We start from the raw sequence: 26,887 nt of genomic DNA, 5'->3' as shown, positions 1-26,887 counted from the left end.
CTGAAGAAGCAAAGAGAGGTACAGAAGACTTGTGAAGCACAAACTGTTTTATATTCTGATATTCTTTGACTTTCTTAGATAAAAAACTTTTCACATTTTCACATCTGTTTAGATAGCAGGACTGTCTCTACTTTTTGTGAAGGACAAATTCCCAGGCTCAGTAATATGCCCTCAAAAATATGTCACATCAGCATAGGCAGTATTTGCCAATGAAAAGTTTTTTAATAAACATGTTTTATTTGCTACCTTATGATATTAAAAAGTATAAAATTACCTAATAGGATAATTGTTTTGATAATACATATTTCCAGTGGTACACTTAAAATTAATGTTTTCATCAAAATGTGAAAGCTATTTTCAAAACTTTTTGCCCGTTTTTTTTCAGTGGGGTCGTGAAACCCAATGTAAATGTTTATAAATGTTTGCAGAAGAGTACTTTTGTTTTAAAGAGAATGCAAATGTTCTCTTAATGCGAAAACACCCCAACAAAGAATGGTTGTAATTAAAGTAATAGAGATTCAGTTAAAAATAGGAAAAAACCCATTCTTTTGGCATATCCTCAGCTCCATGGAAGAGAGTGTGGTGTATACCTTGGGAACCAAGTTGTGAGTACTGTCGTATTACTGCAGTGTGCTGATCAGAAGAACGGTAAACATTTTCTGGTTAACCAAATCACAGAGGCCTGTCAGTTGGGAGGGATCTTGGAATTCCTGAAGCCCAGCTTCGCACCCAGTGCTCTGTCCTACTATGGCTGCCCTGTCAGGTGATACTTTCCCACCCAGGGTGAGCCTCTGGTGGTGCTGGTGAATTGCTCTCAGGCCAGCCCTCTGCATTTTTGGACAGCTCTAGTTGTTCAGAAAGCTCCTTCTAACCCTGAGTCCCTATGAGTTTGTTGCTCACTGCCTGCCAAGGAGTCTCTGCCAGTGCCGACATGAGGGCTCCTGAAGCTACTTAAAGATAGTTGTCTGGTGTCTCTTTAAGACTTTTTTCCCCCCGAGGGTCCTAAGTCCTGGCCGGGACTCCCAGGTGTCTTACATCCTGGCTGCCCCCTTCTGGACACACTCAAGTTGCTCAGTACCACGGGTGGTTACTTCATGTCTAACAATTGCACTACCTTCTGCTGGTGATTTGTATTGAGCTGACCATGTTTTCTTTGCACTGCTGTCAGTTTTCACCTCTTCTAACCTTGGGTACTTAAAAAATCTAAATGTAGGACTCGATGTATTCTTAGTCTCTTCTTGGTCCGGGGTCCTCCGTGGGTACTCAGTGTGCTTTCTGAGATCGTAAGGAAGGTGTTGACTAGCTTGGGCCCTGGGTTATGAATTTGTCCCACCACTCTTTAATCTTCAAGTCAGCACCCTTTGAGTATGGCTGTTCAGCCAGCAATAAAGATTTGACTTGGGAAATCAGCCTCTGTAATTTAGATAGAAATTTGAGGTTGCCATTTGAAGTTTTTACTTTGGTGACTATGGGAAATCAAAAATTCTAAGGCGGTAAGTAGAGTAGAAAAATTAAGATGTAGATAATCCTTTTATCATTTAGGGGTTTATTTCAGTTTTGTTTGTTTTATTTTTACTATTTCTAGCTTTAATTTGAACAAACTTACCATGGATAAACTGGAAAATTTTTCTTCTTGATACAGCTGCTGTGGTAGGGAAAGTGCCTATCATACCCTTGGAAGATTAAAGTTGTTAAGTATAAAGTTTATTCATTAAATGTTTACCGATTGCCTGCCATGTGCTAGGCGTTATACCTAGGGATATATTGCTGAAAAAGAAATACCTAATAATTCATGGTGAGTATGGTATATAAAGTGAGATAGTTATTTAACAATTACACAGGTAATTTTTTAAACACTCTTGATACATGCCACGAGAAAAGATTGCAACAAGAGCATATAGCAGCAGGCCCTGGTCTGGGAGCTTCAGAAGAGCCTTCCTGGAGAAAGTAATGTTTAGGCTGACCTGTTTCTTGTTTATCTGTTGTCCCTATCTTTAAAAATCACAAGTTATTGAGAGAGAGCAGCTCCGCTGCTAATGAGAATAGAAAGCCTTCCTAATTGATACTTTTTGGGTTGGAATTGGCATTTAATGGCACGAAAGACAGCTTTAGGGTTCACTCAGACACCACTAAAAATCCAGCCACTGCTGGGGTGCCCACCCCTTGATTTTCTCTCTGTGCAGAATCATGGGATGCTAACATAATTTGATTCCCTCCACTTCTGTAAATTGCCCTACTGTCCTGTTGTTCATTCTTCACTCTTGCTGAGTCTGACAAAAGAAACAGCGAACTTCTTTGAAAGTGTTTGCAGGAAGGAAAAACAAAAGTACGGTGTTACGTTGTAGATATTTTGGGAAGTAGAAAACTAGTTTATTAATAACATATTTCAAGGAGTTGAAAATACAGGCTTGATTTTGGTCAGGCAAGGAGTTCAAAAATACGGTTTCCAAAATCACATCACGAGGGAGCTTTTAAAGAAGGAAATTCAGAGCAGTCTGGATGTTCTGGTTCTTGTTCTTTTAAGCCTATATCCCCCTGTTGCGGAGACAAGGAAAGTTGCTGGTTTCCTTTGCTCTCGCGTGCGCTCTCTTTTTTTTTTTAATTTAAAAAATTATTTATTTTTATTCAAGTATAGTTAATTTACAATATTATGTTAGTTTCAGGTGTGTAGCATAATGATTCAGTATTTTTGCAGATTATACTCCATTTTAGGTTATTACAAGATAATGGCTGTAATTCCCTGTGCTGTACGGTATATCGTTGTTCCTTTGCTCTTGAACCTGATTGAGGACTTTACCAGCTAAGACCTCATTTTCATTTTGAAGTAATTTGAGCAATAGAGGGGGAGCCAAGCAAATATGAATTGCAGGCCCCTGCCCCTGTAGCTTTGGAAAGGCCGTGCTTGATCCTTTGCCTTTCTTCCAAGCTTGGAGTGATGGGCTGCTGGCAGGGTTGGATTATGGCCTGGCCCTGTGGTGGATGTGTGTGCTTGTGTCTGGTCACCTGTGGTGAACGCACGCTCATAGTTCTGTATCAGAGAGCTCCTCTGTGATTCTAAACTTACGGCAGTATTTTAACCACTGTGGCTCATTTTTCTCGCGTGGCAGTGTTTAAATATTATGGAAAGCCAAAGTGAATCTCCACATTTGCCTTAACTGACCTTTGTTACCAAGCTTCATACCCAGCACCTTTGTAGTCAAGTTTTTAAAAAGTAATGTGTGGAATTCTAATGGATTTCGGTTTGTATATGTTGTTAACAGTGTTTTTTTTAAAAAAAAAAAAACCCTTTTTTTCAAATTGATAGGTTTAAACAAGTTTTAGTAACAGAGGTTTGATCATGTTAAAATGGTAATTATTTGAATGTTTTTTCTGGGATTGATGTCACTTCTCCTTTTCAAGTATCATAGGCCAACCTTCACTCATTTTGTTTATTTGAAAGGTTACAGATTTCTAAATAGTTTGGGAATCATTTACCAACCATTGCAGAGGGGGAAGGCTTGCTGCTGACATGTAAATCCAAGCAGTGAGGGTTGTTTGAACTGCTGTTTGAGACAGTTTAACTAATAGTATTTAAACCTTTGGAAATTTGGCTATTATTAGACAAGCCTGAGATTTAAGTCATTTTCCAGAGGAGAATGATTCTCAAAATATGACATATTAAAAGAAGTATGTTTGTTTATCCCAAATGAGATTGTGAAATTTGTGATTATTCCTTTCCTATCCAAATATGACCCTTCATATTTTGTTGGTTGAAAATAAATTTCTTATAAAAATGTATCCTTTGCTAAACGAATCTGGGTGAGGAGACTGTGGCCCCTTACATAACAATTACAGTTTATCCTGATCCAGGATACATTATTATTTAGGCAGAAAGAAGCATTGTGCTTCAGCATTAGAATGCTCTGTGGTGACGCTGCCCCTGCCACCTGCCATTTTCTTTCACGATTGTTCTTGAGCGTCTGCGGCGGCTTAAGTGCTGGTGCTGGGGATATAAAGATGAGCAGGACAGAGAGAACCCTGGCCCTCATGGAGCTTAGCGTGTGTGCCTCGTTCATCACTTCCTGTAGTGTTGCTTTTCATTGTGGTTTTACATATTTCTGTCATGTGATCATTATTCCAGGAAATTGTGATACGCATTTTCGCTTGATAAGATTTGCAGAGAATTTAGGCACTGGGCTGTTCTGGGAGTAGAAGTCTGCTTCCAAACAGCATGTTATTGCTCCTCTGTTGTTCAGGCACTCAGGCCTTATAAAATTTCCCGAAGAGGAAGGCCATGAAGTGCCAAACTCACTGAAAGTCAGGACTGGCGTTTTGGCAGCAGTACCATTAGACCTACACCCTAATGTAATTTAAAACTATTCTGGAAGTAAAGGGAAGACCAAAGTGGTGATTTATAGCGGCTCAGAAACCCCACGCTGGCCGTTAAGACCATGGTGTTAGGTCTGCATTGAGTTAATGATTTCACTTTTAATTGCTTTTCTCTGTTAATAGAACAAAAACAAGGATAGCCTTTAACTGCCAAGTATATGACGAAGCCTTGTATTTTAATAGGAATTATTTTTAAATGTTTTTGTTTGGTTCAAATTAGGTGATTTTGAGGCTTATAGATAGATACTGGAAAAGCTGACCTTACTTTCTTGATCTATTTTTGAAATAAAGCTAGTGTTAAAAAATTTTAGGGCTTACAAATTTATATTTAGAATCTAGATAATATCATATGTAGGCACAGAAAAGAAATAAGGTACTTTGTTTAAAATTTTAAAGTACAAATAGTACATAAGGATAAATTTCTATGCCATATATTAAGAATTTTTCTTTTGTTTAAGGCGCTCAAATAATAAATCTGTTTATAATTTTACTGTTCATTGTGCAGTTCACTCTGTAAAGTAGAGCGTCAGGGAGATGCCTTGTTATTCCCCCTACTTTCTACTTTTCCTTGTAGAAGAAATGTATTCTTGGTCATACTGTATAATGGTAAGTTCTTAAGCCACCCTGATGTAATCTTTTAAACAGATTGTTTTAAAATAAAACGAATTATGGTCAGTGTCTTTTCTGATAGTGAATCTTTTAAAATAAGTAATTTTCTTTATAGTTAGGGTAATTTTGCTACTCCAAGTAGTAGAACCTGGTTTAACCTGCCCATGTTAAAAAAAATAAAATTTGTCCCTACAGCTTTATTCATAAAATTAGAACTGGCCTTCCAGTGGCATCTTTGATCTGGTTAGGAAAGAGGTTACTTCTGAATATTGGGAATGAAGGTGTCTTAGTCTGTGTGAACTGTTGTTACAAAACGTCATAGACTGGGTGGCATATAAACAACATTTATTTCTCATAGTTCTAGAGGCTGGAAAGTCCACGAACAAGGTGCTGGCAAATTTGGTGTCTGGTGAGGGCCTGCTTCCTGGTTCATAGACTGCCGTCATCCTGCTGTGTCCTCACATGATGGAAGGGGTGAGGTTACACTCTGGGGTTTCTCTTATAATTCCATTCATGAGGGCTCTGCCCTCATGATCTAATCACTTCCCGAAGGTCCCAACTCCAAATGCTGTCACATTGGGCGTTAGGAATTAACATGTGAATTTTATGGGGGAGGGGGACACAAACATTCAGTCGGTAGCAGCAGGCTTGTAATGAGTGCTTTAGTCTTTGAGTGTTGTAGGCAGAAGATGGCTAAATCATCACTGCTTCTCTGAAGTACATACGTTAGTGCTAGGGAGGAGTTGCCTAATGTGAGTTTTTATATCAGAGGCATGATAAATGGGACCCATGGTGTATGAAATTCCAATTCTTTAGTACAGGGCAATGTACTCTTCATGTTCCTGTCTTCTAAGGCCTGCCTTCAAGTCTTAATTTACCTGAAGGTGGTACACATCTTTCCTTTAGCTTGGACAGTGTTTCTTAACCTGTTTCTTCCCACTATTCTTTTCCTCCACCAGGAGTCTTTTAGACAGTTTGAAATTTTAATACCCATGAAATTTTAATACTACAGATATACTGTATCTGTGCTTACATAAAAGAAAGTTTTTTTGCCCCAACGCCCAAATGAATTTTCATCCTTTGGGACCAGTATTGCCCCATTGAGTATACATGAGCTAGGATACCTGGCTGGGTGGGTTGCTGCCCTACCTAGTAATTAGGCTTTGAAGGAGGCTTATCTATTATTTATTTAAGAACCTTGAGTCCGTTAGACAATTTTCTGATATGGACCGCTGTTAAAGGGTTGTTCCTCAAAGCACAAGCTGTTTATTCATTCATGGAGTCGTACACTTGTTTCAAACCCTCCTGGCTTCCTCATTTCCTTGCTGTGTCACCATGGGCACAGCCTTAGTTTATTCATTTGTAAAGTAGGCAATAATAGTATCTACCTCAAAAGGTTGCTGGGGAAGACAAAAAGCGAGTAAAGCACAATGCTTGGCATAAAATAAGCCAGCAAAAAAATGAAGTTATTTCTAATAGTACTAGAGTTTTCTTTGGTTGTTAGTCTCATCAACTGTCTGCATTTTAAAGATCAGACAAGTTCTTACGGCTCCGGATTCAGTGGTGATAAAGATATTATAGATGTTGGGTTCATAGCTGTATGACTTGATCCAGTTGTTTAAATCTTCACACCCCAGTTTCCACATTTTGTTAAGGTAGAAAGCAAGGTAAGTTGGTTGAAACTTCAAATATAGCAGTAATCCTAATAAATGTACATGGGTTATATTTGCCCACTAAATGACAGACTCTTGGATTGAATTAAAAAATAAGAGACATACCTAAGACAAAATGACTCTAGAAGGTTTAAAGAACAGAAAGGGGGTGGGGAGGGACAGGCAAATATTACTGTCAATAAAAATAGAATTAATATATGAATATGGAGGAAATAGACTATTTCATGTTAACAACCCACCAAGAAGATAAAATAATTACGATTTTGCATGTATCCAGGGAGTTACAAGGGAAATCTGTTAAAACCACAATCATAGTGGTAGATTTTAACATACTCTGTCACTGATAAATAAAACAGACAAAAGTTAGTATGACTATAGAGTATTTGAAGACCACCTTTATTAACGAGGTTTCATTTTAAACAAGTCTCTGAGTACCGTTCCCTCGCAAAATGGTCTGAGTCTATGAATTTTGGCTGGTTTATGCAGCCATATAATGCTCTTTGTACAGTAGATGTGTTCCTGTAAAGCTCCAAGTAAACTAGATAATTGTAAAAGTGAATGATAAACTTTTCTAAAGGACTTTGTATGCGTGTGATTTTTCTTACGTTGTCAGCTGTCACACTAGGACTTTTTCTGTGTCTCCTGGTGTTTGTGAGCAGAGAACTTTGAATGTTTAGGTTGGACTCTTGAGCCTTTTTATGGAACTGGGTCCGTGAACCTGAGTAACAGTCGGTTAGCCAGATTTATTCATCACAGTGGTTCTAGATGTGGCTTCTTGCAGAGACTCCTCTTTTTTTTTTTTTTTTTTTAAATTTTATTTATTTTATTTATTTATGGCTGTGTTGGGTCTTCGTTTCTGTGCGAGGGCTTTCTCTAGTTGTGGCAAGCAGGGGCCACTCTTCATCGCGGTGCACGGGCCTCTCACTATCGTGGCCTCTCTTGTTGCGGAGCACAGGCTCCAGACGCGCAGGCTCAGCAATTGTGGCTCACGGGCCTAGTCGCTCTGCGGCATGTGGGATCTTCCCGGACCAGGGCTCGAACCCGTGTCCCCTGCATTGGCAGGCAGACTCTCAACCACTGCACCACCAGGGAAGCCCAGAGACTCCTCTTTATTGGCCATTTACACGTGCTGCAGAATGCCTCGGTGGCAAACTGTAAATGGGGTGTGACCTTCTTGTTTTCTGGCTACTGAAGAGTTGAGAGGATTGAGGCAGAACTCTCAGAGGTCCCTTCCTGGAAACTCTCGGACATAGTTTGGTCCCTCCAGAGTCCCTGAGCAGGATCTTTTTTTTTTTTTTTTTCTTTTTTTTAAGGTGGCACACCAGCAGTCCAGTGTATGCTTTTTCAAGTTTTTTTTTATGAGTGAAGTGGGAGGGTTTTTAAGCATCTGCAGAACACTTGGGTTTGTGAATTCTGTCGAAGCAATTGTTGGCATATGGTTTTCCTCCTCAAGAAGGGTTGGCAAATGTTAAGTCACCTTTTTCTTTAATTTATTTGAGCCTTTAATTAATATTGGGTATTAATGAAGTGTGTGTTTGTGCATGTGTGTAGCGCCAGTGAAAATTCCATTTATTCCCTGTTTGTTGCTTTGTTCTCTAGTTTGGACAAAAAATAAATTATTTTCATGGGTAAAAACTAAATTAAAAAGGAAAACATACATTTTAATAAGTACGAAGAGAAGCACCTTATTAAATATAAGTTCATGTTCATTAGCAGCCTAGTCTAAAAATGTGACTGCCTTGAAATTGAAGGCAGAGAGCCCAGCAGATCTGTGTAACTTAAAAGAGTATGTGTTCTGGGCTCTATGACTGATGGAGACGGTACCCCCGTGGCAGCTTGAATTGTCATTGCTCCTGTGGCCTCACCTTCCCATCCTCCATCCAGTCTCCCACCCTCCCAACCAGTCCATAAATAATTCACAAGCACTTACTGTTTCCAGGCACCTTGCTAGGAGTTGAGAAATATAAACACAGTATGATGGGGACATGACCTTAAGAGCCTGTGTCCTACTGATGATTAGTAAATAGAAGTTTTGTAATTATGAAACAGTCTTATGATGATAAGTGATAGGGCAGAGGTATATAAGGAGTCTAGGAAGGAGGACATATGTGGGTCGTCTAACTCAGACTAGGTGGTGGTGGTGGTGGTGGTGGTGGTGGAGGCATCAGGCGTGGCTTCTTGGATGAGGTGATACATCAGCTAGGATTTGTTGGAATAGGAGAGAGCTGTTCTAGGTAGTAGTTTTGGAGGTGAGACCGGAACATGACTTTTCCTTCAGGAGCTACAAGAGTTAAAGACAAGAATATTGAAACCAGGCTGGAGAGCTGGGCAGGCCCCTCATGAAGGCTCTCATTTCTCTTCAAAGGGTTCTGGGCATTATTCTGAAGGCATGGGGATTTATTATTCTGAAGGCGTGGGCATTGGTGGATTTTAGTCATGGGAATAAAGTGATTAGAATTACATTTTAGAAAGGTCCCTCTGGCGGCAATGTAGGGTGGCGGATTAGGGGTTAAAATGAGAGGTGAGGCGCTGGAATAAGAAACTATTGCTTGAGCTGATTTATGAGATTTTCAGGAGGCACAGGCAACCTTGGGGCCTGAATATGGGAGGAGAGAGAGAAATGAAGGATGACCGCAAGGTTTCTAGCTGAGGTCAGTGGGAGAAATGAGGGTGCTGTTCAGTGAGGGAGTGACAGAGGGAAAACAAGGTTTGGAGGGAGGAATTAGGAGTTTAGTTGTAGACACGAACTTGTTGATCCTTAGGAGACGCTGCCCTTAGCTGTCCAGGGAGTGGTTGTCAGCATAGGGTAGGTGGGTAACATCATCCAGGCAGACGGAAGAGGGCAGTGGAAGGAAGCCTGGAGATAAACTATAAAGAACAAAACCCTGTGTGTTGATCTAATACCCATGTGACAGGGAAAACAGATACGGTACCTTGGAAAATAAACAGATCAAGTGTTTTCCCTCTGGACTTTGCCAGGTGTTGACTTTCAGAATTTTAGTCAATGAAGAGAGCTATCAATAATAACTCCTAAAGCTGGGAGTGGTGAAGCTCCAGTTTTTTTTCCTGATGGTTATGACCTTGTGGTAGCATGTGCCAGAGCTGGAGGAACCTCTTTGCCTCTTTGGGTCTGTCTTTGTCTGCCAGTTTGAAGAAATAAAATTGTCTTCTTAATGAAGCAGAAAATGATAAAGCTTTTGGAATGTCTTTGTATTTTTGGAAAATTCCAGTTCATAGCAATTAGAGAAGGGCAGAGGATTAGAGAAGAGTAATTTGTGAAGGGGGCTTGGCTTTTTTACTTATTCCTTATTTTTATACGTATACACACACACACACACACACACACACACACACACACACACACACACACACACAAGTTAGGATGGAGAAGAGCAGGGAAGCAGTTTTAATCATCTTCCCAATGTCTGGCCACAGAAGACATGGATATTATTCATAACACATCTGGGATATTAGTGATTTGTATTCACTCAAGGAGTATTTAATGGGTTCCTGCCGTGGTGATCAAGTCAGAATTCAGGCCGCACCGAGCCAGCTGGGACAGTGAGAGCCCTTCTCTGGAGTGGAGATTGTCTTACCTCCCGCCACCCTTACGTAGTTCTCTCAAGCTTTCCTAATGGCAGCCCCACCACCAGGCCCAGTTCCAAGATGGCCAGCCCTCCTCTCTTCTCTCCTCCTAATCTTCCCACAGCCATAGAAGTACAGATTGCTTCACTGGCCCTTGGGACACATGGCTGATAGCTAGCACCTTGGGAAAATCTAGCCCTTTATAGATAACCGCCTGGGGACACCTATAGGTGCGATGTAAGCTGCCCCCGCAGCTGGCACTGTCCTTTGTTGAAGTGGGTTAGGGGATAATGATGGTAGTAGCTTGCTGGGCTTTCTGGGATCCCTGTGCCATGGGCATGCTCTCGTCCATGCTCTTGCCTTGACTCTGACTGTTCCTTCACCCTCAGGTTCCTGCGTTGTTGCTGTTGAATACCTGGAAGCACCGTTTCACTATGGCCCTGGTGGGGATGTGGGACTTTTTTGCTTTGACATATCCCTGAAACTTAAAAAAAAAAATTCTATCATTACGAAAACTCTTCTGTTTGGTGAGGATATTGCCTTAGGACAGAGAACGTTGAAGACAAAAATACCCCTGATATCCAAGTTTTTAGATGCTCGAGTGAAACAATCGAATAAAAAGAGTAACTTATAGTCGATACTTATTTTGTATACAGACTCCTAGGAACTTTTGCTCCCCAGTCACCTCTTTGTTTTGAGGAACAATGGCGTTATTAAAGAACAGCATTAAAGAAGAATTCTTAGGAAACATGTGCTGACATTCTCTGAATGACTTATTTTAAACTTAAGTCAAGGACTCAATGTTTGCTTGTCGAGAAATTTGTGGGTAAGTCAGTGGTAGGAAGAGATTCACGGGATGTAGTTGGGCTTACTCTGGAGTCAGGGGTGGTGGGAGCTGGAGCACAGGTTGCTTGCTGCCCTGGAGGCCTCGGTGTAGCTTGTTCTCGTTGGTCAGCAGGTGGCACCAAATAGCCAGGACGAATCTGGAGAGAGGTATGTGGTGTTCAGATTTCACCTTGGGTTGGGTTAAACATTTTGGAGTTAATAGCACTATCACGTTTTTTCCCCCTAGAGATGGCATCCTCCAAAGCTGAATTTTGTAGAAGTCTTTGGTTTTGATAGAGTCATAAAACTTAACCATCACCAAGGTCAAATGGTACATAACAATATTGATTTTTTTTTTTTGGAGGGTTATGACTCTGAATGCTAAAAACCAACTGTAAGATCCTTCTATAGAATATACTTACTGGCTTAAGTGTCTGAATTTTTTTGTCTTTTTATGAAATCTTTTCAATACGTTGTTAATGGAGGTGTTAAAATTGATCTACTGATAAATTTATATTTTTGACCTTGATAATGTCTGCCTGATGGGAATCCAGGATTTTACTCCCATCCAAGATGTTTCTGTTTGAGCAGAGATGGGTGACTCTGAGTTACAGATGGTGGTTCAGTTGTGAGCGGGACACGGAGGATGTGTTGGGGATATTCTTGGATATCTTGTGAGAAAACAGCTAATGACAAAAGAGGGGGCATGTTTGTGCTTTTGCCCCCAATTATTACACTACTTGAGGTGCAGTTCATTTGTTTCAGCTTAATTTATTGTCCACGGACACCTGGTTGCATGTGCCTTGTGTGGTTCTGTGCTAGAACTTGAGAAAAGCTGCCTTTTGAAGCACAGTAAGAGGAATGTTTCTTTTCTGCGTATGTGGCTTTGTTTATTTTCTTTGTTTGGTGCCATGTGTGGGGGAAAATGTGAGCTCGAGTGGTCCATTTGTGGTTGCCGGGTGGTGTCTGGTTTGATTAGTGCATGAGCTCCAGTGATTAGGCTTGCTAACTCTGGTCTGTGCGTGCATTCTTGGTGCACACTGAATGAGGTTTTCACGAAACGAGCATCCAGGTACAAAATCTTATAATTAATTTTTGAGTCTTAAGATGGGGCCTGTGGGAAGGGATGGGAGGGGGAGATGACAAACATCTTTTCCCTTGGGATATCTTCCTACAACTAAGTGGGGGGAGTGTGTGTGCATCTTTCTTCCTCCTCTTCCTCCTCCTCTTTTTAAGTTACTTAGATAGGCTTGTATATAAAATATGCAGGAAGTTAACCACACCCATAGGAATTAAGCACATATCCTTGCCTCCTAGAATCTGTTTTTCACACAGCACCAGGATTGATCTTTTAAAAACATACATCCAGTGATGTCAGTTATTAGGTTAAAATCCTGCCGTGGCTTCCCTCACACTTAGGTTAACAGCCCTTTGTGGTCTGGCTCCACCTAACCTTTCCAACCTCATCTCCTTGTATCTCTCCCTGCCCACCAGACTTGGGCCACACTGAGCTCTTCATTCCTCCAACAAGCCCTGCTGTTCTCACCTTAGGGCCTTTACATGAGTAGTTTCCTTTGCCTAGAATGTTATTCCTCTTGATCTGGGTGTGACAAGACCATTGAGAGCTCAGTTTAAATACCGACTGAGGCCTTCCCTGACCACCAGCTCTAAACTAGCCATTCATTCCTTTTCTCTCTTTTATTTTTAAATTAAGATATAACAGACACATAATACTTTGTAAGTTTTAAGGTGTAAGATATGTTGATTTGATATGTTTATATATTGCAGTGTGATTACCACTGTGGCATTAGCTAACACCTCTATCGCTTCACATAATTATCATTTCTTTTTTGTAGTGAGGATGATTAAGTCTAGTCTCTTAGCAGCTTTGAAGTTTATAACACAGTATGATTGATGACTAACTCTGTGTCACATCACTCCAGTTTCATTTTATTTTCTTTCAACTGTCTTGTCGTTTCTTGTGTGCTTTTTTTTGTCCAGCTCTTCCTAGTAGGATGTAAGCTTCACTAGAGCCAGGTCCTTATCTTGTTTACTGTTAACCCAGCATCTGGAACAGTGCTGAGCATGTACTAGGTCCCTGGAACATTTTGGTTCCATGAATGAATAATAGCTGTATTGAGGGGAGAAGCTATATATTTAAAGCTACATGTATCTCTCTTAATTCTCTGAGGGCACTGTGATAAAGATGGCAGTGGGCCAAACGTTGAGGCTGAAGTTCTTGTTTCCCATTTATCCCTGTAAAACGCTGTGGCCCTGGGTGGGTCCCTGAGACGTGGGTATTGGGGTGGATAGTAGAATTTGTAATAACACAGTCATATACATAATTTCAGTCATTATTCAGTCATTTTTTGGTATCTGTTAAACACTAGTACTGTCCTTGTTGCTGTATATTTACTATGTCATTTAATCTGAGGCATCAGTTTTCTAATATGTAAATGATATGCTTAGATAAAATGATCTGTTAGCTCTCTTATATCACATTATATGAATTTCTAGGAGAAGCTAAAAGATTATAGTTTATGGTGACACACAATAGAAACAGATTAGTTCATGCAGAACCCCAAGGTAGGTATTCATCCAGCTCTAATAAAACTTTAAAATTGCAAAGTTTAAACTTTAGAAAGGAGGAAGAAACCCACCCTTTGTTGGGTATCCGTCATCTCATTCAGTCTTCTCAACAACCTGTAGAGTATCTTCCCTCCTTAATGTCTGCGGAAGCGGAGGCTCAGAGGTGTTACGTGCCTTGGCCAAGGTCACACACATGTTACGAGGCAGTGCTGAAGTTCCCAGCCAGCTTCGATTGACTCCAGAGACCTGCTCGCAGCACACAGGAATTGTGTTATCTTCTGCTCACCTTTCCCCAGTAGGTTTTGTGGGGATCAACAGCTTAGACTTCTGACGAGGGTTTTCCTTCTATTTCTCACAGACCTCTAAGAAGGAGCTGATGTGGAGGAGCAGCTGAGGCGGTCCAAGATGACGACCACAGTAGCCACAGACTATGACAACATTGAGATCCAGCAGCAGTACAGCGACGTCAACAACCGCTGGGACGTGGACGACTGGGACAACGAGAACAGCTCCGCGCGGCTCTTCGAGCGGTCCCGCATCAAGGCTCTGGCAGGTAGGGGGCCCTCGTGTCCCGTCACAGGGGCCTGGGATGCCTTACAGGTCCCTTTGAAATCACCCACCCTGTCCCCCTCTCAAGATCAGCTCACCTCTGCTTGAACACGTCCCACCAGAGCAAGCTGACTGTTTCCATAAGGTGGCCAGTTTCCTATTTGGGGAACTGTCAGTCCCACAGCCAAAATGATTCAGAGCACCAGGTGGTTTTTATAGCCGTTCAGAAAGAGATGCCCTAGGCTTGTCAGAAATCTTTTATTTTTAACACATCTTACATTTCAATATATTGAAGTATACAATACCTTAGACAAAATAATACAGTTTGACCCTGGAACAGCATGGGGGTTAGGGGCACCAACCTGCTGCATGGTTGAAAATCCATGTATTTGACTCCCCCAGAACTTAGCTACTAATGGCCCACTGTTGACCTGAAGCCTTATCCGTAACATAAACAGTCGATTAACACATAATTTGTAAGTTATATGTATGATATACTGTATTCTTACTGTAAAGTAAGCTGGAGAAAAGAAAACGTTATTAAGAAAATCATAAGGAAGGGAAAATACATTTACTGTACATCTATATATTGATTGAAAATAAATGTGTAAGTGTACCTGCACAGTTCAAACGCTTGTTGTTCAAGGGTCAACTGTATACAAATTAACCTGTCTACTTAGGGCCTGTGATGTATAAATTAACTTGACCTGTTACAGTACTTGCTTTGAGTGACCAAGGTCAGTTACTATCACGTGCAAAGGTTTTGGATTTGAAAAGCAATAGCTTAATCTGATGAGGGCACATTTAATGCTATAACAGGTAAGTCTGCCATTGATAAAGTTAACAGGCACACATCCCTTACTTCATGATTTCTCACTCCCTTGTTGCTGTTGAATACTTAGGGCACACTTTTACCAGGGCCCTAGATGGGGTGGGAGTGTTTTATCTTGGAATTGCCCTGAAAATCAGGAAGGGGTTCAGTCACAATGAAAACTCAGCAGTATTGGATATGTGTAAACCAAGGGGCCAATGTGGAGCTTATTCAAAAGCTTGCCTCTGTACTTTGAGACTCCAAATAAAATGATTTCCAAGTGAGAAAAGTGGGTTTATGTATTTTTTCCTAATATCTTTAATTATGACAGGTAAACAAAAGTCATGACTTAAACAGGTAAGTTTCCTGTTAATTGTGAAGATAGCTGACTTTTGTTACCTTTACAGTGTAATCTGTTCATGAGGCATGTATCATTTGGAGTTCTCTTGATTGTAAGCAAAAGGAAACCTAACCCAAAGTGGTTTAAATGACAAAGAGACATGACAGAGAGTAGTAGACAAATTCAGCATTTAAGCCAGACTTGCTCCTGGGCTTAGATGGTATGACCAGGATCCAGTTTCTTTCCACTTTTTGGCTTTCCTTGCTGGTGTGGACTCCATTCTCAGGTAGGCTCTTGGGTCCCTGGAGTCCCAGGATGGCTGCCCCACGTCCCAGATCTGTTTGTAAGGATATCCAGTAGAAAAGAGCACCTCTGCTTGCCCAGTACTGTACTTCCACTGTGGCCGTGGGATCAGTCTCACTGGCTTGATTGACTGTGCTTGGGTCACGTGCCTCTCTCAGAACCTCTCTCCACTGGAGTCAGAAGAGGATATGCTGATTGACATCAGCTAATCAAAATGCATCTTGGGGTGCAGGGAATTGAGGGGTTGGGAGTGGCAAGGGGTCAGTCCCACCCAAACAGCTTGGCTAGAAAATTTAGAATATAACAGGAAGGAGGAAGAGGGAAATGGATGTTGAGAATGCAGGCAACTAAATGCTATGGAAAAATTGTTCAGCTGCCTTAGGATAATTTGTTTTTTGAGTGGTGGTGATTTGTAGGTCTTTCTTGAGCTTGCCTGATTTGAGAGCATAAATGATTAACCAGATAGTCACTCTAGAATTAGAGTGTTATTTTCTAGCTTATTCATTAACATGGAACCTTATGGAAACCATGATCTTGTCTTGTGCTAGTGGATCGATTTGTACTTTAATGTCTTACCTCATTTTTCTTGAGGTTCATTTGAGCCATTAGACCAGTATGATATTAGTGGCCGGTTATCTTTGATCATGAGTCATTTACTTTCTGGTTCCAGACTACCAGGTACAGTTGACCCTTGAACAACGGGGGTTTGAACTGTGTTCAAACTCACCTCTGTGTTGTTCAAGGGTCAACTGTAGTATCGCCCTTTTAAGAATTTTACTCGCAAACTGCAGAGTAGTTCCTTGCTTTGTTCTTTTCTGTAGTTCCAGAGGAGATCCCCAGCTGTCCTTAGGATTAATCAGTTGTCCTTACACTTCCTAAGATGTCTTTCCCTCTGTGTTATCCAGGTCCTTGAACAAATGCTAATAATAGTAAGCATACTTACAGTGTGTCAGGCACTGTTTTAAATGCATTGCATATATTAACAGTTAATCCCATAACAACTATGAGAGAGATTGTTATCTACAATGTATAGATGAGGAAACTGAGGCACAAAGAGATTTAAGTAGCTTGCCCAAGGTCACACCGCTGATAAGTGACTGAAGGCAGACTGGCTCTAAAGTGTATACTGTACTATTTTTTTTATATTCAGTAAAATGCAAAATGATTCAAAGCTCACTGGTGTAGAGAATTGATGATGGGTAATGCAAACATGTTAAAAAGATCTTTAGAAGGCTCAGAAATGCATCCTGTGGCTTGAAGAAGCCATGAGTAACCACGAGAAGTTACTGAAAAGAAAACATGCTGCCTCCAGGATAAATAATGTGGGGGAAAAAAGAAAAGAAAAGAAAAACAAAAAAAGAATTGCTTTTAGTGAATCCAGAAGATACCAGGAAAACCACCTGTTCATGGAAGAAATTATCTTGCTTATTATCTGACTTCCCAGTTCTGTGGGACAGAAAAGTCTCTGAGCTCTCTAAGAAGCCTTATAAGCTGATAGTGGGAGTAACAGATCAGACCAGCACCGTCTAGAACTGTGGTTCTAGAATTTGAGTGGTCTTCAGAATCACCGCACAGATTGTGGGCCCACCGCCAGAGTTTCTGATTCAGTTAAGTCCAAGATGGTACTTGATAATTTACGTTTCTGACAGGTTCCCAGGTGGTGCTGATGTGGCTGGTCTGGGGAATCCCATTTTGAGACTGGTGTGGAGTATCGATGGTCATCTGGTCTACTTCCTTGGGTGTCTGAGGCCATTTCATCTAGAAACAAAACAAATGAACAAACCAAAAACAAACTCACAGATACAGAGATCGTATTAGTGGTTACCACAGGGAAAGCGGGGTGGGCATGGATGAAAGGGGGTCGACTGTATGGTGAATGGATGGTAACTAGAATTCTGCTGGTCATCACTTCATAGTGTATACAGATGAGGAATTCTATTGCTGTAAAGCTGAAACTTACATGTTAAAGAAACTCTTTAATCTTTTAAAGAAAGGTAAAAGCTAAACATTTTCTTTTTACAAGTGATGGGTGTTTATGGTTTAGATTATATTTTGTGGAATCAACACAAAACATAGGGGAAGTAGGAAAAGTAGTCTTTTTAAAAGTGCAACATTTAGCTTGAAAATATTGATAAAGTAATTAAAATTAATATCTTTATATCAACACTCATAAATAGTGAATTTAAAAAATTAGGAGGCTATGTACCAAAATATTCCATGTTTTTCTGAGTAACTTTTTTCTTATTTGTATTTGAACTTTTTCCTGAAATAAACGTGAACAATTTTGTAATTAGGAAAAAAGACAACATGAAAACATCTTAACATCTAATATCACATTCAAAAGTTTTGATTAATTTTTCTCCCAAAATAATGGCATAGAGAAGTAGTAGGAGAAAGCCTGTGTATGAATGAACATTTAAAAAAATGACAAATTAAAAACAAGATTACTTTGGGAGTTGCCACTTATTAGCATTTATGAGATAAAATTTTGCAGGAGAGCCTTCCTGCTAAGGTATGGACATGGGAAAAGGAATTGACCTTGAGTTTATGTGGTTATGGGGAATTAAGGACAGCTGAGAAACATAGGAAAATGAGGTGAAAGCACCTAATTGTATCTTTTACATTACATGGATAGAGTAAATAACACTTATTAGTGGCTGTATGTGTAAGCCAGATTTCCTTTAAACATAAGTATTTATTTGAGTGACCAAGAATTTTGGTGGAGCATTTAATCAGCTAAAGCAGTGATGTACTTTAAATGTCCAGATCAGTGCTGTCTGAAAGAAATATAATACTAGCCACATGTGACTTTAAATGTTCTAAGTAAGATATTTCACTTAATCAGACAATCCAAAAATATTGTATCAACATGTAATCAGTGTAAAAAACTTACTATAAATGAGATACTGTACATTTTTTATACTAAGTCTCTGAAATCCAGTATATATTTTATTTTCCACGTCTCACATGGTCATTTTTAGTCCCACATGGCCAGTGGCTGCCGGTTTGGACAGTGCATCTCTAGTGCCTTCACGTAGATGTTTTATTGGTGAAAACTTTATAGATCCTGCTGAACAAATGTGGGCTTTAAAAATCCCTATCATGGGGACTTCCCTGGTGGCTCAGTGGTTAAAACTCCGCGCTCCCAATACAGGGAGCCCGGGTTCAATCCCTGGTCAGGAAACTAGATCCCACATGCATGCTGCAACTAAGAGTTTGCATGCCACAGCTAAGGAGCCCACCTGCCGCAACTAAGACCTGGTACAACCAAATAAATATTAAAAAAAAAAAAAAATCCCTATCACGAATTTGGTCTCGAGTATAGTTGTGAAGCCATGAGTAGTTGGCCACTTGGCAAAATGTGAATTTAAATTCTGATGAGGAATAACCCATCAATTGAATCATTATTTTTAAAATAATCACTCTTTATATGTGTGTGTGCCTTCCACTTCTAAACTTTTATTAAATGGATGCAAAGTAGCAACAAAGATCCTCCACAACAGCCACACTCTGCTGTTTCAGCTGAAAACTTTGGCCTTGTTCTTGAACTCGAGCACTGTTTTTGGAGGCAGAAGACTCAATAGCAGACTTGTTTAAACATGCATATTCCAGGGTGTCCACGCTCCCTCCAAAAAATTGAGATTCACTTCAGTGGGAGGGAGCACAGGAATCTGCATTTTTAATGCATACAATACTCTTTGAGAAACACTTTCCTGTGACATGGTCTGAAGTGTTCTCACTTAATATTCAAATCTTATTATCCTTGAGTATTCTCACCAAAGTGAAAATCAACTTTTCATCTCTCCTTTAAAATATTAGTCTGCCCTTTCCCCCCCCCCCAGTAAGTAGGTCACAGTTATGTTTTGATATCTCAGCACCTAAGAAGGCTTAATGTTCTGCCTGAACTGAGTAGAGAGCTGTCTCGTGGCAAGAGGAACACATTCTTGCTGTAATCCCTGCCCTCATTATAGCCCCTGTCTGGGGCATCTTCCTGCAGGAGGTGATGGAGGTTCCCCCGCCTAACCCCAGCCCCTAGAGTTGTTTGGGCCTTTTAATTTGTAGTCTCCAGGAGGGCAGAACATTTCTTGGGGGCCTAAATTAGCTCTCTAGTGCTAATTAAAATTAGTGGGGACTTTTCAAAAGTTATAGATAAAAAAATTCAGGCACAGGGTTTTCTCAGGAGGAAAAGACTTGGACTCCATACACTGAGAATCAAAGCAGAACTTGCCATCTACTTTCTGCCAGTTGACTGCAAATTTCAAGCTGTCATTAAGGTTATATGCTTAAATTATTTACTTAATCCCCAAATAGATAGACCTGTGCATATATGGTGGAAACTTATTTTAAAACTGTAAAAGATTTTTTAGTTTACCTTTTTTGAGAGATGTCTTATTGTCTTTTCTGCCTATAATCATGAATTTTTAATTAGGTGGTTTAGATATTGGCTTCATATTTTTTAAGATCCCCTGTGCTACGGTGGTTTTACTTAGAAACTTCCCTGAATACGACTGTTAATTCACAGTCATTCCCCCCTGCCAAGGCTGAATACACAAACAAACAAATATATGTAAAATATTTTACTTCCTTCTAGTGGAAGTCTGGTGCCAGCTTGCTATTGAATATGCAAAGAGATCTATAAAACATGGTCTGGAATGATCTAATTAGGAAGATAAAACCTATTTCCATGAAACGTGAACTAAGCTTGTGTGCAAGTGCCAAGAAAGTAGTGCAGGCAATTAGTGCTCTAGTAATTTAGAGGGAAGGATTGATCGCAAGAGGGGAAAAAAAAAAGGCATTTTAAGAGGATGGGTCAAGTAATGTAAAGAACATTGGAACTTGGAGAGAGAGAGAGAGTGGAGCCTGAACCTTGGCGTGGCTGCTTCCGTTTCCACTGCAGCAAAACAGAAGAGGCCTTTCGCTAAAACAGAAAGTGCTTTTGGCTTCTCAAGATGATACACCACCTTGAGCTTGGATTCGTTCCTTGAAAATTAAGCTAGAGCTTTTCTTGTTTGCATACTCATCACCCTGTTCAGATGGAACACTTTTATGCCCCAAGGGAAAGGCTTCTTGCATGATGGAGTGGATTTTTATAGTTAGGATTAACAGATTTAATAGCTACCCCATCTTTTTCCCCATCTACTCTTGAGGCTGTTTGCCTAAATTATGCATTGTTTGGGATTATTTGTGAGAGCGGCATGGTCCCTAGTGCCACTAAATACACCACCCATTACTTGTGAAATCTGAATCTGAAAGAGCATTTCATATCAAAGAGGTTCATGCAGGCTAGTGAAGAAAAGGTCTGTTTAGGTCATTAGAAGTAGTCCTGGATTATACCCTCAATTTATTTTCTGTATATGTAAGGCTTCAGTAGTTTCCTGACTGTAGGACTGCAGGAATCTTTTCTTTCTTTTTTGGGTAGAGGTTCCTCAGATTTCCCTCCCCTTTCTTTCTCCTTACTGCTGTAGATGACACCCTCCTGACTTTTGAAATCAGCTTGGATTTCCGCTCCTGTGCCTTATATTCTTCAAATTTTCTTCTCATCTCAGCAATGGCTGAAACTCCATAGCAGCTGAGATGAATGATCCTGGCTGGGAGAAACAGCCTACTTACTATTCCTCTCCTTCATCAAACCTCTTAACCACACACCATTCCTCTTCCTAACCCAGCCCCCATTCCTGCCCTTCAGTCTCTTTCAAGTTTCATTCCTTAGGTCAGAGAACTTCTCAATCCTCATCCCCTTACTCATCTCTTACTGCACCTTAGCCTTTGTCTTAACTTCTCACCCCACCAGAATATTTTCCTTAAGTCAGTCCCTTACTTTTGAGGAACTCCAATCACCATTTCTAGGGGAGAATCCCATCTATTTTATGCTTGATTTGTGATTGAACTTAGGGAATGTGACCTGTCTTTTGTTGGAGACTGCCTAGGTAAGCAAAAGAGGAAAAATTCATGATTTTTCTCCTCTCTTCTACTTTTCCTGGCTCTCTCTGCATATGTGCACCCTCCACCCACCGCCATCTGTCTGTATTTTAAATATCAGCTTTATTGAGATATTATTTACATACCATAAAATTTACCCCTAAGAAGTGTACAATTCATTGATTTTTAATATACTCACAGAGTTGTGCGACTATCACCACTAATCCCAGAACATTTTTATCACCCCCCAAAGAAGTCGCATACACATTAGCAGTCGCTTCCCATTTTCACTCCTCCCCAGCTCCAGGCAGCCACTAATCTAGTTTCTGACTATGGATTTGTCTATTCTGGGCATTTTATCTAAATGGAATCATGCAACATGTGGCCGTTTGTGACTGGTTTCTTTTACTTAGCAAAACATTTTCAAGGTTCATCCGCGTTGTATAGCATGTTATCAGTACCTCTCTGATTTCTCCCTCTGTTCTCTTATGTAAGTAATAGTGGTAGATTAGTGAGGAAGAACAGAAAAAATTCTATGAAAGTTACTGACAGCATAATACTGTGATTTTAGTTGGCAGTTGCCTGGGAATAGATGGCAAATACCTCGTAGGCATCTGTAAGTACTATAGAGTTAAGTACTTCTTCATTTACCTGGATGTGGTCATCAGATAAGCCTCCTGGTGGGTGTTTGGTCATCTCACATGGTCATCTTTGTTCCATCTGTTAAATTCACTTATACTGTTTAACTCTTCTGCCAGTTTTCTATCAAAGTGGACCTGTGAGCAGGTAAAGAAGAAAATATAAGAAGGTAAAAAGAAAATACATCATTTACATACAGGGCATTTATAAAGTCCTGTCCACCTTAAAAACATGTCCCACAATGAGAGCAAGCTAAAAATGTCATGAAGTAGGTTTTATATTAACAATGGCAATTCGGATAGCTAAGGTTTTTATTTAACCACCATCTGCGGCAGTACCATTCAATTTAATTTTCTAATTTGTAGAGAAAATTGATGCTGGGTAGATGTTAAATAGTTTCTTAAATTATGTTTTGATGTTTGACACCAAGTTGATTAAAGAAGATGGCTTTGATTATTAAACTGCGTATTCGTCGGTAGTTTTGACACGATCACATAAATAGTAACCCAGTGGGAGGGTTCTGGGTAAGAAGGTAACAAGGTGGTGTGTGTCTGCTGATTGGCTTCTCTGGAAAGAATTCTGCATTCACAATTATTTGGGGTTAGTTCTTTCTGGTTTTCAGGAACAGGGATTCACTTGAGTGTCTGAATAAAAAAAAGATAGTGTGTGGTGGAGTGGGGGTTGGGAGGTTACTGCAAAGTTTCAGGTGCACGAGCCCCAGAAATCCATTAGTGACTGAGGCTGCTGTAGGGCTGGAGGTGATCGTCATCTTTCAGGTGGGGCGGGTACCTCATGGATGGGAGCCCCCTGCATAGTGCTGGTATCTGCTCATCATAACTCAGCTCACCAATGGCTTTGGTATGTTGTGTTTCCAACTCTACCTCCTGCCAATCTTTCTCTTTTGATGTCATTGCTAAACGACTCAATATCCTGGCCTTCTTTGGTTCAGATCTCTGTGAGGTTGAGTATGGAGTTGGGGCTCTGATTGGCCCGGATAATATTTTTATACCAGGTCATGACCAACTGGTTACTTACGAATGATTACCTTTAAAAGAGTTACCCAGAACATTGGTGAAGAGCAGGAAGTCCTATGTATAAAACATACTAGCTGCATTCATCCACGGATTAGAGGGGATTTGGCTGGCAGTCGGAGGCTATGGTTGGCATTTCTAATGCAGAATTGTGGTGTGGTGGGGGAAGGTATTTTATATTAGGGCTTTCGGGGAATGATATTGGTATATTTTGTGTGATCAAGGGAAGAGCTAAGCAGCCAGTCTGAGGGAAAGGCAAAGTGCAAGACAGGCCCCGGAACAACAGAAATTAAGGCTTTCCATCTCTCAATCTCTTGATTTTAGCTTCTGTCTCTGCCCCTGCAGGTGGTCTTCCAGGTAGCAGGAGGTGTGGTTGCCATGTGCCCCTGGACCTTGCTATCCACCACTTGCCCCATTTTTCTAGTTCCAGTTGGAAACGTTGGGGCTGTTTGCTAAGGAGGATGTAATTTACGAGGCTTTGGTCACGGGGTGACTCCTGAACCTGTGCACTGTGGTGTAGGGTGTAGAGGGATGTAAGAACACGGTAGCTCTCCCTGGAACCACAGGGAGGTCCTCCTGAAAAAGGGAGTGGGTGCTGGGCAGATGGCAGTATATAACAGTAAATGTTCACGGCATGTTTTCAGATAGATTGATGTCCTTGATTCAGAGGGAACACTCTTTTATAAAAATGGCAAGATGATCTTCACCGCTGATGAATAGCTTCCTTAAAACAAAGCAACCAATAACCTTACAGCTTCCTTTAAGATCTTTGAAAACATAAACAAAGAGAAATGAACATTAGCGTGTCAGTCTTTAGAATAAGCTGTTCAGTTTGAACCGAAGTTAATTTGTGAATTTGCTTGGTGATTTAGTGACTTGGAAACAGTTTATCCCATTCTTTCTTCTGGGGCCTCAAGGACCAGCACATTCTTAGAGTATGACAGGTGCCCAGTAATAGGGTGTCATTCCAGATTTTTTAGCAGTATAGTGATGTAAGTACAATATTAGCATGTTCCTTACCGACATGTAATCTGTTTCGGGAAAATAGACTGTATGTATAACAGTCAGTGCATGCGACAGTATTGCACAAAAGTGTTGTGACGCTTCCCCAAAACCTGAATCTTGATCTCTTCATTTTCTGGTTGATAGAGATGTCCATTTTCCACAATTCTTATCTCTTCTAGAGTCTCATTAGGTACTTTTCAAGGGAAGCTTTGATCTCTTTCTTGCAAACCTGTGAATTTTCAGAACCCTAAGGTAGTGACATAATTGGGTGATGGGCACATGTCACTGGGTGAGGCTGATAAAAATTTTGTCACATAGGTTTAAATTTCTGCAGACTCCTTTGATGTCTTGAACATGTATGTGAAATTGCTTTATTAGCCACATCATTGTGTCTGTAGGCATCGTAAGAAACAGATGGACTGAAGTCAGGGAGATGCTGGGCCATTTGCCAGGTCCCTGGATCCTCCCTGCCTTGCATGTTACCGTTTGGATCACCCTATAAGTCTTCAGCAAACCCAAGCCCTCTCCACTGGCTCCAGCCTGAGCCTTATTAATTTTGTGTGTGTGCTCAAGTCAAGGTGGATGTATCCATACTTTGTCTCTCTGGCTGACTGCTAAACTCCTCAAAGACAGTGACAATGAGTAATGTTTTTTTTTTCGGTATTCCTCACATAAGTCAGAATGCGATTATGTACTTTTACTTGTCAGACTGAAGAACTGATTCATGATCAGAACTACTAAGTTATCACTTCATTTGGGGAAAATTTCTCCCTAGTTTCTGTAATACCATTGAAAAATTAGTTCTACGTATTTAAGAATTTTACATTAAAATATATTATAAAATAATGCCTTGCATTGTATATTGTATGTTACAACGCATGCATTGTTTAAAAAAAAAAAAAAAAAGTCCAAACACTACGGAAGTAGACAGTGAATGTTTCCCCTTCCCCAAACCTGTCTCCATCCCTAAAGATAATTCCTTTTAAAAGTTTGATGTATATCTTTTGGGATATTTTCCATGTAAATTATTATAAACAGTAGCAGGACCAGTTGATTGTTAGAATCTGGAGTTTAGTCTTTTCCCCACCAAAGAGGACTGTCTTAGATTTTCGTTCTTGCAAGGAGCCGATCTCCTTACTGCATTGTCCCCTGAAGAGAGGCTTTTGAAAGTTTGGGGCATTGTTTGGAAGCTGGTACAAACCATTCTACAGTGGATCAGACATCCTTCCACGATGCTCTCAGGGTGGTACCTGCCTCCTTTTGTGCTGCACATGTCTGCCCCTAGGGTTTTATGCTTTTTGGCCAGAAGAGCTAAAGCTAAAGATTTCTTGATTTGTCTTCTCCTCTTTCATGTCACTCCAGTGTTTCTGGACCTCTTCTCTCGTTGTCTCTTTGCCTTCCATGTTTCTGGGATACTAGAGGTGCTCAATGGGGGGGCATCTCTAAAGAGGCCCTCACTCCTGGGTGGGCCTGCAGTTTGCCTGTGTTCTCTTGTGTGTCACCATTAGCCTCAAGTGGGTGCCGGCAGTTGGAGTTTGATAATTTAAGGGTTCATCACAAATTTGTAAATGCTGGCCACAGTTTTCCTCCTGGAATACTGTATTGTGACTTTAAGGACATAGGGAATTTGGCAAATATGGTGGCCACACACGACAGAGAAGGAATTGCTATCATTGTAGTATATGGTTCCTAGAATACTTCCATTTTGCTTCAACAGCCAAAGTCCACTCATCTGTCCCCTAGATTAGGCTCCAAGTGGACTTGAGTGCTGTTATGATGGTTGTTTTCACTGATGTATAATTTAAGCCTTTTAACTGTGGTTAACAACAACAGAAACAATCTAGTAACTTTCTGAATCCATGGGGCTAGCGGCCTGTCATTTATCCAGCTTGGGCCCGTGGTCAGTTTTTACCTTTTCTCTAGCCAGGATGTGGGTTTGACAGTTCCATGGATTGATAGTCCTGAAGCTGTGTTATATACTGATGTTGGAAAAATAAGTTTACAGACCACATCTTTTAGCCCTTTGTGTGTCTCTACTGTGAAAATACAAAGTTTTGTACCTGGAACTGGTCGTCCTGCAGAGGATCAGCGTGAACCTCCTGCTTCTGCCCTGAGCCCCTAAACGCACCATCCGTGGAGCTGTCTCCAAGCGTTTGAGGGAAGGCCAGTATTAGTAGGGATGCTTGTAAATAATGGAGAGGTATTTAAGACTGCCTTGAGAATTATGGGATGGAGAGGAGGCAAGGCTGGAGAAGGCACTTGATACTAATTTGAAACCCAAAACCCCTGACACTGAATTAACAGGTGTGCTTGTGCTTTCTTTGTGCATTTAATCAGCTGTAATCTTCAGGTGTGCCCACATGTAGGTTTTTTTTTGTTTGTTTGTTTGTTTGTTTGTTTTAACTCCCTCACATTCAGGGAGCCATTTTAATTGACACACCCAACACCGTTATTATCTGAACTGAATTTTATCATGAACGATGAAGTTTCTATGTTTTTTAAACTGAATGGAGGACTTTAGAGTAATCACATTGATCTAATCTATAACTGACTTAAGATTTTGAAGGAAAAAAATTTGAGCAAAATATCGGTAAGAAATAGTTTACACGGCAATCTAGTACACACATAAACTTATGTCCAG

The 26,887-nt window shown here is 40.5% G+C and overlaps 1 protein-coding gene across 4 annotated transcripts in view; it reads left to right on the top strand.

Annotated features, from left to right (window-relative positions):
- SPTBN1 (spectrin beta, non-erythrocytic 1) overlaps window positions 1-26,887 on the top strand; it is a 196,068-nt gene that overhangs the window by 39,670 nt on the left and 129,511 nt on the right. For all 4 annotated transcript variants that reach the window (XM_057558641.1, XM_057558643.1, XM_007190016.2 and 1 more), the window contains one exon: window positions 14,008-14,202. In XM_057558641.1, coding sequence (XP_057414624.1) covers window positions 14,055-14,202 — 148 coding nt within the window. In that variant the 5' untranslated portion in view covers window positions 14,008-14,054. The remainder of the gene's footprint in view (window positions 1-14,007; window positions 14,203-26,887) is intronic.

Source organism: Balaenoptera acutorostrata, chromosome 12 (assembly GCF_949987535.1).
Source record: "Balaenoptera acutorostrata chromosome 12, mBalAcu1.1, whole genome shotgun sequence".
NCBI classification, from domain to species: domain Eukaryota; kingdom Metazoa; phylum Chordata; class Mammalia; order Artiodactyla; family Balaenopteridae; genus Balaenoptera; species Balaenoptera acutorostrata.
Note: the sequence above shows the minus strand (reverse complement) of the source record. Positions and strands in the feature narration are given on the sequence as shown.